At 37.4% G+C, this 15,986-nt stretch overlaps 1 protein-coding gene across 5 annotated transcripts in view; it reads right to left on the bottom strand.

Annotated features, from left to right (window-relative positions):
- Positions 1-15,986, bottom strand: part of WDR7 (WD repeat domain 7) — a 353,450-nt gene that overhangs the window by 312,154 nt on the left and 25,310 nt on the right. For all 5 annotated transcript variants that reach the window (XM_060613943.3, XM_060613948.3, XM_060613944.3 and 2 more), the window contains 4 exons: positions 9,500-9,606; positions 7,880-7,958; positions 4,374-4,548; positions 419-495 (listed from right to left, as the gene is read on the bottom strand). In XM_060613943.3, coding sequence (XP_060469926.1) covers positions 419-495; positions 4,374-4,548; positions 7,880-7,958; positions 9,500-9,606 — 438 coding nt within the window. The remainder of the gene's footprint in view (positions 1-418; positions 496-4,373; positions 4,549-7,879; positions 7,959-9,499; positions 9,607-15,986) is intronic.

Raw genomic sequence — 15,986 nt, 5'->3', positions numbered from 1 at the left:
ATCCTATGCAGTATGTTTCTCTATTTCATGTCCTTGACAGAACAGATGTCTGCTATCAAAAATGAAAAACATAATGCACTTACAGAGACCGCAGAGTAGGGGAAGTTCTAATACTATGGCAATAAGGCTCTCGAAAAAGAATAGCTTTGTCCTTGCGCTTCAAGAAAAAAAGGGAGGGGCACCTGGGTGGCTCAGTCGGTTGAGCATCCGACTCTTGATTTCTGCTCAGGTCATGATCCCAGGGTGGTGGTATCGGCCCCACAGCAGGCTTCACCCTGAGCGTGGAGCCTGCTTAAGATATTCATTCTTTCTCTCTCATTCTCTCTCTCTCTCTAATAAAAAAAAGAAAAAAGAAAAAAAGGAGGGGCCTATCATCACTAAAATTGAAGACTCTGTAAGAACAGAACATTTGCCTCACCTGCATGCCACTTATTTCAGAGGTGACAATCCACACCTTCAAGATGCCCGTCACTGAAAGGGCTACCACAGTATCCTCTAAGGAGAGAGGGACGAAGAAGCCAAGGTTACAAACATAATATGCTTTCTTTCTAAATAGTAACATGGTTCAAGTTAATAAAATTAAGTAATAATGCTTTTCAACTGGCATAAAAACATAATTCAATATTTCTTGAAATAATAAAAAACAGATTTTGAAACCTAACAGTTCACAAATTTGAAAGTCAAGGAAAAGTTGTACACAGCTTGAGTTCTTTTATTTCTGATCAACTAGCTTTTAATAATTTCAAATGTTCCTGATCACTATGATTACGTGATGACTTAATGAAGGTTTATTCTTCCAAATTCACAATTTGTAATTACTTATCATGGATAAGCACACTCAATTTCTTGAAGACACACATTTCCTCACTTTCCCACCCACCTGCCTGCCTTCTAACATTTTATGACACATTACACCCTCTATAGACTGTGATCAAGAGAAGACATGATATAAAATCTGAATTCATAAGCTTCCAGTAAGAAGCAGTCATAGCTCCATGACAGCATAAATAACTTTGCGAGCAGAGACACTGGAAATCAGGTAAATGCAGGCTCCAGAAAGAGGGAGATATGTGTTAAAATCACATTTTCTTCACTAACCAATGAACTATGGGTAATTTAACTAATCTGTCTTAAATTCAGTCTGTTTATCTGTAAGCAAATACATGTCCTCTGCAAAGAGTGAAAGTTTGGCCTCCTCCTGGACAATTCGGATGCCTTTTAATCCTTTGCGTTGTCTGATTGCAGAGGCTAAGACTTCCGATACTGTGTTGAGTAACAGTGGTGAGAGTGGACATCCCTGTCTTGTTCCTGACCTTAGGGGGAAAGCTCTCAGTTTTTCCCCATTGAGGATGATATTAGCATTGGGTCGTTCATTATGGCTTTTATGATCTCCAGGTATGATCCTTCTATCCCTACTTTCTTGACGGTTTTTATCAAGAAAGGATGCTGTATTTTGTCAAATTCTTTCTCTGCATCTATTGAGAGGATCATGTGGTTCTTGTCCTTTCTTTTATTGATGTGATGAATCACATTGATTGTTTTGCGGATATTGAACCAGCCCTGCAGACAACGTATAAATCCCACTTGGTCGTGGTGAATAATTTTTTTAATGTATTGTTCGATCCGGTTGGCTAATATCTTGTTGAGGTTTTTTGCATCCATGCTGATCAGGGAAATTGGTCTATAGTTCTTTTTAGTAGGGTCTCTGTCTGGTTTTGGAATCAAGGTAATGCTGGCTTCATAGAGTTTGGAAGTTTTCCTTTCATTTCTATTTTTTGGAACAGCTTCAAGAGAATAGGTGCTAAGTCTTCCTTAAATGTTTGGTAGAATTCCCCTGGAAAGTCATCTGGCACTGGACTCTTGTTTTTTGGGAGATTTTTTATTACTAATTCGATTTCCTTACTGGTTATGGGTCTGTTCAAATTCTTTCTTTCTTCCTGTTTCAGTTTTGGTAGTGTATATGTTTCTAGGAATTTGTCCATTTCTTCCAGAGTGCCCATTTTATTGGCATATAATTGCTCATAATATTCTCTTATTATTGTTTTTATTTCTACTGTGTTGATTGTGATCTCTCCTCTTTCATTCTTGATTTTATTTATTTGGGTTCTTTCCTTTTTCTTTTTGATCAAGCTGGCTAGTGGTTTATCAATTTTGTTAATTCTTTCAAAGAACCAGCTTCTGGTTTCATTGATCTACTGTTTTTTTTTGGTTTCGATAGCATTGATTTCTGCTCTAATCTTATTTCCTGTCTTCTGCTGGTTTGGGGTTTTATTTGCTGGTTTGGGGTTTTATTTATTTCCAGCCATTAAGGTGTAAGGTTAGGTTGTGTATCTGAGACGCTTATCTGCAAGCAAATACAAATGAATAACAACAGTACCTAGCTTAATGGGTTGTTATGAAAATTAAGACACACCCCAGGTATAAGCATTCAGCATATTAATCGAAAGGAGTTATTACTTTTATTAAAAAGAACCATTTGCTGTCTTTAAATAAAAACCTCATCATATTAGACTGTTCTCTAGGCAAGGCAAGGCCCTGGAACACAGTGATTACATGTCCTGACACTGTACAGAGATGCTCTAACAACTGTTCACAAGCCCGTCAATCCATAGTAAAAGTGGAACATCCTAGCATATCGAAAACGCTCAAATATCCACAGACTAGAATACTATGGCAAATGCAGATTAAAAATTACATATGCTGCAACATTACGATAGTAACATTTACTGTGTATGCACAGCACCAAAGCTTTCATCAAAGTTACATCCTATTCTGTTCAGACCACAGCGAGTTCATGTGGAAATAGTGCAAAAATTTAAAACAAACGTGCAAACTGCTTCTTTAATTTTTTTAATGTTTATTTGTTTTTGAGAGAGGGCAAGCACAAGCCAGGGAGGGGCAGAGAGAGGGGGTGACAGAGGATCTGAACCGAGCTTTACGCTGACAGCAGAGAGCCGGATGAGGGGGCTCAAACTCACAAGCCATGAGAACATGACCTGAGGCAAAGTCAGCTGCTTCACCGACTGAGCCACCTAGGCACCCCAAATATAGTCCTTTTTTCAAAGAAAATGTTGATTGTAACTAAGATTAAGGGGAATGCACTAACAAGGAGCTCCCTATTGCCTGGAAAATGAAGAAGTTGAAGGTTAAAAAAATACTTTTCACTGCTGTGTTCAGAAATAAAGCAGTAATTCTCCAATAGGCATTAAAAAGCCTCTACGTGAGGGGCATATGACTGGCTCAGCCCGGTAGGCATCCAACTCTTGATTTCAGCTCAGGTCACGACCTCACGGTTTGGGAGATCATGCCCCTGCATCAGGTTCTTGGCTGGCAGTGTGCAGCCTGCTTAGGATTCTCTCCCTTTCTCTCTGCCCCTCCCCTACTTACACACTCTCTCTCAAAATAAACAAATAAACATTAAAAAAAAAAAAAAAGCCTCTACGTGAGAAAGTCCCACATTAAAGAAGTCTGTTCAATTTCACTGAACATCTCCCTAATATATTTGCCTGAACCCTCCTTTTTCACTAATACCTATTAACACCCTTCAGAAGCAACACTCTTTAACGAGCCTTGGGAAGTGCTGCAAACCCATCCATTCTATGTCCACAGCCACTGCTGGACTTCAGATCTGCACCAGTCACCTGGGGGTACTAAAACCATCTCCCACCTAAACCATTCTCAACAATGGCACCAAAGTGATGTCTAAAACAGAAGTCCCTTGAAGTATTATCATCAGACACCGCCCAACATCGAAGGCCAGGGCCAAAAAGCTACAGCTCATGAATCAAATCTAGCCCACTGGCTGTTTTTGTAAATAATGTTTTCTTGGGAGCGCCTGGGTGGCTCAATCAGTTGGGTGTGTCCGACTCTTGATTTCGGCTCAGGTCACGATTCCAGGGCAATGGGATAGAGCCTGCTTAAGATTCTCTCTCTCCCTGTGCCCCTCTCCCCCACTCATACTCTCTCTCAAAAAAAAAATTAATTAAATTAAATAACATTTTATTGGAACACAGACAGGCTCGTTCACTTATGTACTATCTATGTGCTTTTGTGCTACACTGGCAGAACTGAAACACACATCATATGGCCTGCAAAACCTACAATATTTAGTATGTGGTCCTTTCTAGTACAAGTCTGCCAAACCCAATCTACAGGACTAAACCCAAGTTCCCTAGCTAGCACACAAGGTCCTCCATGATCTGCCCCACCCCCGCCAACTCTGCCAACCTCTGATGCCCCCTCTCCTTCCCTCAAACTTCTTGTTTATGTATTATGCTTACGGTTTGTATCACATACGATGCATTACAAAACTCTACAGGAAACCGCCCGTCACGTCAGGGTACTGAAGTTCCTAAAGGACGTCACACACTGACCTTGTGTTCGATGGGATCGAATGATACTCATGGAGCTAATCCAGTCTGGAGAGATCTTTGATACTAAGGAGTATAACACCTCAAGGCTGGTGGCATCCACAACGAGGATTTCAGGGTAGTGGCCATGGCACAGAAGCCTGCCTTCTTTCTGATTTCCAACAGAAAACTGGTAGAACTAAAAGGAAAAAAAGTGTTAAATATTCTCCTTTACTTGAGAGACTTGATTCACAAGCCCTCATCAAGCTTGTCATGGCGCTCAGTCTCTCCAGTAATATTTCCAGACACAGACTACATGGTGCAGATTATAAGTTTCTTATATATACACATATTCTTATATGTGTATACACATACATCCATCAGGTTACATTAGTACTTCAAAATATCTGACAAAAATTATTCTTTTCCTAAAATCCTCTCTTTTGAATTCATCATAATTCTTCGTGTTTAATCCCCCATAGCATCTAAAAAAGGACTACTGAATGAATTCATAAAACACCTCAATACAGGGGCGCCTGGGTGGCGCAGTCGGTTAAGCGTCCGACTTCAGCCAGGTCACGATCTCGCGGTCCGTGAGTTCGAGCCCCGCGTCGGGCTCTGGGCTGATGGCTCGGAGCCTGGAGCCTGTTTCCAATTCTGTGTCTCCCTCTCTCTCTGCCCCTCCCCCGTTCATGCTCTGTCTCTCTCTGTCCCAAAAATAAATTAAAAAAAAAAAAAAAAAAACGTTGAAAAACACCTCAATACAATCAGCTTTTACAAAGCAAAGCAAAAGGAATCTCTTCACAAAGCAAAGCAAAAATATGAATTTTAACTGAATGGGAATAGGTGGGTATAGACTTATAATTACTAGTTATGACCAAATAAAATGTATTAGATGATTGCTGTTCAAACATATTATAATCAGCAGTGAATTCCGATTAATCCAAGTGTTTTATTTCAAACTAGAGCATGAGACAATCACATAAACCATTGTCATAATGCACATTTATACTCTGTGGAAGAAAAATAGAAGAACCAACACAATCATGACCTACATGTTACTCATTCCAAGAATAACTCAAAAGGAAAAGATGGGTTTCCATCAACCAAAGAGCAGAGGAAGAATAACTATCAAAACAAGACCAACAACTTATCAAAGGACCTGTCTCCCCTTAGCTTCAAAAAAAAAAAAAAAAAAGTGACTCTTAGTGGAATGATTCTTGTAGAGAATTTCTAGAAGGTGAAATCTAATATCCAGACTATTACTTCCCAAATGATTGGATCTTATATGAATTACACGGGGGCAAGCTAGACTGAAAACAAAGGGCACTGCTATAACCACTCCACCATCCACCACTGGGGAAATAACTGAGAAACCTGGGTCCAGTCTGCTCCCACACTCATTAGTCCTATTCTCAGGTTCAACACTGCATGTGAAGGAATATGATCTTTCTTCAACTATGGGGTACCCTGTATAAGAAGAATTACAACTTCTTACACAAAAACACTGATCGTGGAGCACATTAACTAAGGACAAGGCAGCATCACTAAAACTCCAAGAGGGGGGTCTAATTAAATGCAAACAACCCCAGAGGGTATCCCTAGATCTTAGAAGGTTGATCCAAAAACACAACACACAATCTGGAGGTCTCAGGACTGCCAGTCACTCACATGTGATCATGTGACCACCGGTACTCCTGACCCATTAAAGGGGAGGGGTGTCAAGGAGGAAAAGAGGGGTGCAGAGAAGCAAACTTTGGCAGTATCCACCTAACATCAGCCGGGACAGACATGCGCACTGTAGTCACTGGAGAAGAGCTCTCTCCTGGGGGCGGGGATATTTTATTAGACTTGCCGGACGAAATGCTTCCCACCTTTTGCTTTCAAGTTATACTCCCAAATAATCTTCTGACCACTAAAATTTAGCTTCCTAGACACTTTCATACTAGCAAAGAAAGTATCCTGAATGGAGAAACAAGTTTTCCAAATATTATGTGATAATTTAATAAGTTGGCATTTCCTCATGGTTTCAGTACGCACCAATATTATCAAGGTTTATCATTTCTGCTTATATAAACAAACAACTTGCTCTGGACCTGAGAGGGTGAAGATCACACAGGGATCAATTGTCACACACTAGTGAATCAGCCAAAGAGCATCTTCTACTTAGAGATAGATAGCTGCCAATTTAAATACAGGGTCCAATATGGGATCTGATAAATAATAGGTACTAAAACTATGTTGAATAAAGATAATTTTTCCTAAAATGTAAACCAAAACTTTTTAAATCATGGAATTATACAATAATCAAAATATTGATATTCAATGAGCTCAAGACATTTACATATAATTTTTCAATAAATTATCTATAAAACCACTAACTGGTATATCATTTACTATCCCTTTTCTCTATATAAACCCTGATGATTCTTCATATCATAAAAAATAATATAGGCCCCTTAAAGAAAAAGTAAACATCCTAACAGCATTGAAGAAGCAAGTTTTAAAAGGTCTTCACCAGATCACGGTCAAAAAAAAGACCTTTATAAATACACAAACCGCCACCTCAGCCCTAAGTAGTTTTCTACGTATTTCACTGCTTCTCTAATCTTTGCTGGCACAAGTTTTCTTTCTCAACAAATGACGGTATTCACTTGTTTTAAAGGAGGCAGTATGATGTAACAGAAAGAACAGAAAGAAACCTGATTTCTGATCCTGGGCCAGGAATGACTCACTGTGAGACTAGGGCAAGTCATTCAATCACTCTGGGTCTCAGCTTCTTTACACGTAAGAGAGTATACTCCTACTTGATTTGGAATGATGTGGGGAGGACTAAATGAAACACCATAAGAGAAATTCCTATACGATATGTGCTCAGTTCTCCCTTCCCTCTCCTGCCCCACTGAGAACACAAATCACATTTTCTATAGACTTATGACTTTCCCAACATGCAGCAGGGTAAATGAGGCGTAAATTGAAGCACAAAGAACTTGACAATTATGAAAGAGTAAGAAAGAATACCAAGAATGTAAGTCAGAAACTATAAATTCCTACATAAATTCTTGTGTAAGGAAGGCATATGAAATCGTCATTTCTTGAACAGAGTAAAAACGTCAAAAAATGTACCCAAGGGCCAATTGCACAAGCAATAAACAGGATATGATCTGTAAAGTGGGTCAATTTGTGTCAATCATGAATGGAGTTGTGAAGGCTTTAGCATGAAAGAATTTCATTATTTAGGGTCTAGAGCACTGAGACAATTAGTGAAGGGGCTCTCACTGGGGGAACCAGGACGGCCAGAAAGGGCACAAGTGGCTTACCCTCCACCTTTCCCCATCAGTCACCTCTACTTACCCCTACCATACCATCTGATGAGGAATACTTTCACTACCCCAACTGTGGTCTTGTCCTATTCCTCGTCTCCACCCATTTTTCACTTAAAAATATAGGCTCAATGTCTGAAAAACCATTTAATTGCACACCTGTAATAAGTTGTGTTGACTTGGACAATTATAGAAATAGATACTAACCTGTATACCTGTATGTGTGCAGGCTAATTTTGTAAATTCAATACATCTGCCATCATTCACATCCCAAAGACACATCTCTCTATAAAACAAAATAATAGCTAAATTTAAATCTGATTTTTACAAGCACTGTCCAACTCTGTAGTATTTTAAAATAAAAATTCCACTAAAACTGATGTATGTCAGAAAAAGTAACGTATAGTCATTATTGCTGTTCGTGAAAAATTCTGGTCCTCACTCACCATCCCAACCTCCCCTCCAACCTGACCACTCCCACCTAAATCCACATTCTTTCTGGGCACATGGTAGGGCTCCACTGCCTGGCTCCCTTTTGGTTGGGAAAGTCATGTGAGTAGTTCTGGCCACAACTGATGTGAGGGCCTCAAGATCTCTCTTTCTCATCTGCCTCCATTCCAGACAGTGGCTGCTTCTGACAATGGCTGCTCCTTCAACCTCAAAGTCACAATAATAACAAAGCAGAGCCCCAAATGACATATGAGGGTCAAGTGACAAAAATAAGAAACAAGCCTTTAATTTAAACCACTGGAACTTTCCATTGGTTATGAGCATAGCTAGAAAATTTAGCCCAGCACAAAACAAAAATTAAAGTCAACTGAATTCCAAACCTTTGCAAGTTAAATGTAATATTCCAATTTTGGTTCTGTATTTATTGCATAAGCTTTATCAAGTGCATACCAAAAAAAAAAAGGGGGGCTCAAATTTCAAACTAAGGATACAACATTTAAAATTAGAAATATGTCATGATCTTTGAAATACAAAGAACAACATTAATAAAAAGCAATGGTGCTAATATTCTTAGGGCTTTCTTCAAGATGCCCTTTCTTAGATCTCACATGGTGTGAAACAATTTTTCAAAGGATGCTCAATCTTATTTAGAATATGCATGCTAGTGTGAATTACCCTTTAACTGTCCAAAAGGGATTATTTTTACCTAGAGCTGCCTCTTCTTGTTTCAAACAAGTTACATAAGGTTCTTTTCAAATTCATAAATTATGGGGGGTGAAGGGGAGGGAACAACTTCTTAAATAATTCTCTTCCAGGTCCCCAACTCTCTTCAATAACATATTATGTATATAATTTTCTAAGCACCAAAAAAGTTTTAAAAACGCCTGTGAACCCTACAACTACTATCTAATTGCCTCTCTCTCCAAAAACAAGTTATATTCTAAGACTCAGGAACATATATAATTACATAAGTATATTAACATATATGACATTATATGAACTTTGCATGATTTTATCTTCCAAATTTATTTTAGCCTACCCATCATTCAGGTTCTTTAAAACTCTCAAAGTTGTCTGCCAACTCAGTAAAGATACCACGGAGATTAATGATCAGGCTTTAACTTTTAAGCTATTCCGAATTGCTCAAGAGCAAGGCAAAAACATAATCATAAATTATAATAAAAGTATTATAAAATCATTAATAAAGAAAATTCAGATTTATAAAACCATATTTTAAGTATTGTTAAGTTTAGACAACCTAAGAATTTATTTAAAAGATACTTCACCAGAAAAAAAAAAGCTTCCCTCCTCACTAACACACCGGTACTATTTGCAATAAAGACTTATGAAGAAAAAAGTGAATACAAAAATACTTACCCACTTTCAGACGCACTCACAATATACTGTTTGTCAGTAGAAGCACAAGCTTTAGACAAACAGGTGATTGAGGCCGTGTGACCAAACAACAGTGCTCGAGGATTAACCTAGAAATACACAAGTATGTTGATGCAAGTATCAAATTTTTAAAAATTAATCTTTTTTTAGGAATCCTGTTAAATATAAATATAAATATAAATATAAATATAAATATAAATATAAATATAAATATAAAATATAAATATAAAATACAGACTTGATAAGAATTGCTCAGAACACCAAAACCTAAAAGCCACAAAACAGTGAATCCTACCTATTAAATGCTCAACAGTCACCCCGCCAGGTAGTTCTAAAGTCAAAACTGGAACGACCAGTAACCAGTAACACTGTTTGCCCAGCATCCTACAGAGAACGACAGAGCTAGGAGCCAAGCGGGCAGTCTTAAGCACTAAGTTATAGAGAACTGAAAAATCAGGTTAAGAATGTTGGTATATAAAATAAAGTAATTTAACCCCACTTATTTTTTAAGCAGTATGTTCACTGACCTGAAAACACATTTAGAGTCTCTAGACTGACACCATCAAAACTCAAAAAATAAGAGGACAGGCACCCTTCCAAATGCTGATAGCAACATTAACTATCAGCAACTAAGAACGACCTTCACAGACTAATGATTTAGTAACAACATAGTGCCTCAGAGGAAGGACGGCTTAATACCCACTATTCTAAACTAATCTGGCAATCAGCTCCCAAATTTATCTACTTTGTACCGAATGTTACGTTTACTTCAGGTAACTTCAGGGCCTTAGGTTATTTCAAAATATATTTTTTAATTAAATATTTAATACACACAAACATTGATAACATCTGCATATGCTATAAAGAACACATCCTAATTTATTAGTAAAGCTAAACTGTTCAAAATCAAATATTCCACAGAAAGAGTACAGACATTGTTCTGTAGTTCTGATATGTGGTAATGGAAGAGATTTTCCAAATAAAATTCATTTTAGTTATCTTTTGTATAATTATAATTAAGAGAAAATTTTAATCTGTTTTTTCCTTAGTTATACAATATGCATTTTTTCCCTCAGAGGCTAAATTTTTATTTTAATGATTTACTTTAAGAATCAATCATTGTTTACAGTTACGAAGGGCCTAGAACATTTTCCCATACATCAAAAATTTTCTCACACATCCAACCCCACCTGCATACAGAGATTCAGTAATCTTCCACTAAAAAATATGCTCTTGGTCAATTATTTAATTTTTCCCAAGAAAATCAACTTTACCAATAGCTTTATTTCAAATGTACATGGCTTTGCTGGAAAATTCCACTTTCAGCCAAAACAAGTAACTAGAATTGGACTTTACTCCCACCATAATCTAGAAAAATAAGCAAAAATATTTGAATGAAGCATAAAAATCACATGATCATCTCAGTGGGGCAATAAAAGCTTTTGACAAAATTCAATACCCTTTCATAATTAAAGACTCTCAACAAATTGGGTATAGAAGGAATGTACCTGTTTTATAAAAGTTATATATGACAAGCTCACAGCTATCATACTCAACAGTGAAAAGCTAAAAGCTTTTTCCTTTAAAATCGGGAACAAAAATATTCACTCTTGCTACTGCTATTCAGCATAGTTAATCCAAAGCAGTTAGTCAAGAAAAAATAAATAAAAGGCATCCAAATCAGAGAGGAAAAAGTAAAATTTTTCCTGTTTGCTGATGATGTGATCCCACCTGTCCTAAAGATACCACTGAAAGACTGCTAGAACTAATCAACAAATCCAGTAAAGTTGCAAGATACAAAATAAACATACAAAAATCAGTTACATTTCTATACACTAACAACAAAACATTGAAAAGAGAAATTAAGAAAGTAATCACATTTACAACAGAATCAAAAAGAATAGAATAGTTGACCCTTAAACTAGAAATCTAAAAAATCTAGAAAAAGACTCTACCAGAACCAAAAAGGAATATAGTACAGTCACAGTACGCAAGTCAAAATACCAAAAAGCAATTGTATTTCTAAATAGTGACAATGAACATTTGTAAAATAAAACCAGAATACATGGCTCTGCCACCCACTGTCATATGAAAGCAAAAAACAAAACAAAACAAAACAAAAACAAAATGTGTAAATGAAACTATATTTTTTACTTTATAAGTACAAAGTTAGCGAAAAAATAGAGAAGTTTTAAGATAATATTTTCATAAATCAACATGTGTCTTTAATGAACAGAAACTTATTCAATTCATTAAAAAGACGTTTTCTGGAGTTTAAAGAAAAAAAAAAAGATGGCTTTAAGAAATGGCTCTGAATGACTACCAAATGGCAAGCAGAGGAAGAGTAATCATCATACACAGATAATCATCCAAAAATACAGCTATGCCTAGTATCAATGCCAAATCACAACTATAAGGTCTTAACATCAAGAAACTACAAGAGAAAATAGGTATTCATATAATCAAAGGAAAAAATACATGGTATATTTATACTTTTTCTTTACCTCACCATTTTCCATAAAAATTTAAGTTAAATCATAGTTATTAACATTTCATACATAATCAGTACAAAGAAATATCATAAAATAATCTGTTCAACAATTCATAAAGACCATCCATCCTCAAAGACTACACAGTTCAAAAGTGACAATTATTACGTTATCAGTGGCAAGGCAAGATAACTAGAAATAAAAGATGTGATGTGTCAGTTCTTTTTTTTTTATTTTTTTTTAATGTTTGTTTATTTTTGAGAGAGAGAGTGCAAGCAGGCGAGGGGCAGAGAGAAAGGGAGACACAGAATCTGAAGAAGGGTCCAAGCTCCAAGCTGTCAGCACACACCCCAATGCAGGGCTTGAACCCATGAACTGTGAGATCATGACCTATGCCAAAGTTGGATGCTTAACGGACTGAGTCACCCAGGCACCCCTGTGATGTATCAATTCCTAAGAGTAAACAGTAAGATCCACACTCTAATCTGAGACCTTGAGGCTAGTTCATTCTGTAGTTAGCCATCATTCAATATTCCTTTATTTTTAAATCTCCTTGAACTTTTTTTTTCTTTCTACTACCTAAGATACTATAATTACCATTCACTAAATAAAACCTTATTATGTGCAAGTACTGTGATAACTGTTTAATATGCATTCCTTCACAGAATCCTCAACCTTGTGTGGTACACCATATTTTAAATGTGGCAAGTCTTAGGCTCAAAATGGTCAAGTAAACTGCCCAAAGTCACAGCGAGATACTAGAGCAGCCAAGGTTCAAGCCACGTTTGCCCAACTCCAAAGGCCAAGCTCTAACCATAACGTTTTACTTCTTTCTTCAACAACGAGGATGATACTATTCTCAGAAAAGATCTGTTTTCCTAACAGAATGGAAGCTTTAAGAAGACAGGAATCAGTCTCATAAATATCCTGTAACTTTTATAGGTAATGGAACTTTACAAATATTGCTTATAAGAGACAGTATCTACATCAACAAGTTTCCTCTGATCACCATCTGATCTGATCAGCCATCTGTCTAGATACTCACTAGGTTGTCTAAACTGCTTCTACAATTTCCCTCGGACATTTTATTACCACCATGTTAGACCAGGCTGCACTTTTTCACAGATAAAAGGAAATCAAGAGGTGGATGGCACAAATTTAGCTACAGTTTTAAACCCTTTCCTAGAAAAAGAAGAGAAGACACCAAGACTTCAAGAAAAGACACTCTGTGCCTCCCCCAGCCATGTTACATTTCTTCTCATTGGCCCTTCATCAGCATAAATAGCTGCTACAGCACTCTCAACAATAGCCAAATTATGGAAAGAGCCTAAATGTCCATCAACTGATGAATGGATAAAGAAATTGTGGTTTATATACACAATGGAGTACTACGTGGCAATGAGAAAGAATGAAATATGGCCTTTTGTAGCAACGTGGATGGAACTGGAGAGTGTTATGCTAAGTGAAATAAGCCATACAGAGAAAGACAGATACCATATGGTTTCACTCTTGTGTGGATCCTGAGAAACTTAACAGAAACCCATGGGGGAGGGGAAGGAAAAAAAAAAAAGGTTAGAGTGGGAAAGAGCCAAAGCTTAAGAGACTCTTAAAAACTGAGAACAAACTGAGGGTTGATGGGGGGTGGGAGGGAGGGGAGGGTGGGTGATGGGTATTGAGGAGGGCACCTTTTGGGATGAGCACTGGGTGTTGTATGGAAACCAATTTGACAATAAACTTCATATATTGGAAATAAATAAATAAAAAATAGCTGCTACAAAGTATGACACTAAAGATCGTCCACATATATCAAACACAATAACCAAGCCAATTTTTATTTAGCCTTCATTTTCCCTGGGTAAATAGTCCAATTCCCTCAATGTCTTTCAAAAGATACACTTCTCTCCTAGCCCTACCCCACCACGCCCATTTCTTACTCCCCCCAGTCACTTTTCTCCCTCTTACTTGAACTTAAATAAATATAACACTACAGTAAAAACTATGCAAAAAAAAAAAAAAAATAGTGAAAGAATTGTTTCTAAGCTCTCATAAGTAAGTCTTATTGCTTGTAATCATTCCAGTAAAACGTGGTATGAGTTTTTTTCTGCTCACGACTTCACTGCTGATTCATATTTAGTTTACTACCAATCCTGAAGGTGTATCACATCCTGTAATTCTTCTCTCCAGCTACTTTCCAACATGTACACCCAAGCTTTACATGTCATCTAAGTGCACACGTCGTTTTTCCAGTTCCAGTGGTTCCGTGCCTGGGTGTGTACTGAAGAACAACAAAAAGGCGGCACCACACAAAAACGCACACACCGATGTTCACAGCAGCATTATTCAGTATGGCCCAAAGCGCCAACAACCCAAATGTCCGTCAACTGGTAAGTTAAATTTAGTACACCCATACAATCGAATATTATTTGACCACTTAAAAATGTGAAATATAGGGGTGCCTGGGTGGCTCAGTCAGTTGAGCGTCCAGTTTCGGCTCAGGCCATGATCTCACGGTTCACAAGTTCGAGCCCCACATTAGGCTCTGTGCTGACAGCTCAGAGCCTGGAGCCTGCTTCAGATTGTGTGTGTGTGTGTGTTGTGTGTGTGTCTGTCTCTCTCTCTGCCCCGCCCCTGCTTGCACTCTCTCTCTCTCTCTCTCAAAAACAAATAATCAGTAAAAAATAAATAAATAAAAACAATAATAAATTAAAAAAATAAATAAAATAGGGGCACCTGGGTGGCTCAGTCAGTTGTGCATCTGACTTTGGCTCAGGTCATGATATCATAGTTCATGGGTTCGAGCCCCACGTCAGGCTCTGTGCTGACAGCTTGGAGCCTGGAGCCTGCTTCAGATTCTGTGTCTTCCTCTCTCTCTGCCCCTCCCCTGCTTGCCCTCTGTGTCTCTCTCTCTCAAAATAAATACTTATTAAAAACTTCTTTAAAAAAAAATAATAAAAAAAAATAAAAAAGTAAAATAAAAATATGAAGTATTGATACATGTTACAACACAGTAAACTCTGAGATTATGTATGCTAAGTAAAAAAAGCCAGTCACACCCCCACAAAAAAACACATATTATTCCAAGTATATGAAATGTCCAGAATAGCGAAACCCACAGAAGAGTTACATATGGGACATGGGACCATTTATCATATCAAATTAATGTCCTTATGTATACTGCACATTATAAAACGAGACAGAAAAACAGATCAGTGGTTGCCTTGGGAGGAAATGGGGGTATTAAGAATGACAGCTAAAGAATACAGGGTGTGTTTCTGAGGTAATGCAAATGTTATAAAATTGACTGTGGTAATGTACACTTTATTTTTTAATTTATTTAAACTAAAAAACAAAAACAAGAAAAGTTCACCCACTTCTCCCACCCCCACCCCCGGCAACCACCAATCCGTTCACTATGAGCTTCATTTTTTAAAATATATGTATTTTTCAGATTCAACATATAAGGGAGATCATAGAGTTATTTGTCTTTCTCTGTCTGACTTATTTCACTTGGCATGACGCCCTTTGAGGTCCATCCATGTCATCCCAAATGGCAAGATTTCATTCTTTTTCATGCCTGAATAATACTGCATTGTGTATATGTATGTAACACAACTTCTTTAAGAGAGTAAACTGTGTGATTTTTATCTCAATAAGGCTATTACAAAAAAAACAAAAAAACAAAAAAAAAACCCCTCAACTTGTTTGCCCTATATCCCATGCCACCTACCACCCCATTTTCTCTGTTACCCTTGACAGAAAAAAATCCCTGGGGAAAACTATCAGAGAGGGAGATGAAAAATATGAGGAAAAAAGGAGAATAAACCCTGAGGTGTTATCCCAGAATTGGAGGTATCAGTGTGAACTCTGCATGCGTATCCCCAACTCCTACTTCCCTGGCCTGTCCACCGAGAAGGCCTCGAACCACAGCACACTGAGCGCTCCATAGTAAGAAAGAATGATAATACGTAATAAATACAATC

This window comes from Panthera onca, chromosome D3 (genome assembly GCF_046562875.1).
Source record: "Panthera onca isolate mPanOnc1 chromosome D3, mPanOnc1 haplotype 2, whole genome shotgun sequence".
In the NCBI taxonomy this organism is placed as follows: domain Eukaryota; kingdom Metazoa; phylum Chordata; class Mammalia; order Carnivora; family Felidae; genus Panthera; species Panthera onca.
This window is presented reverse-complemented; position numbering and strand designations above follow the sequence as displayed.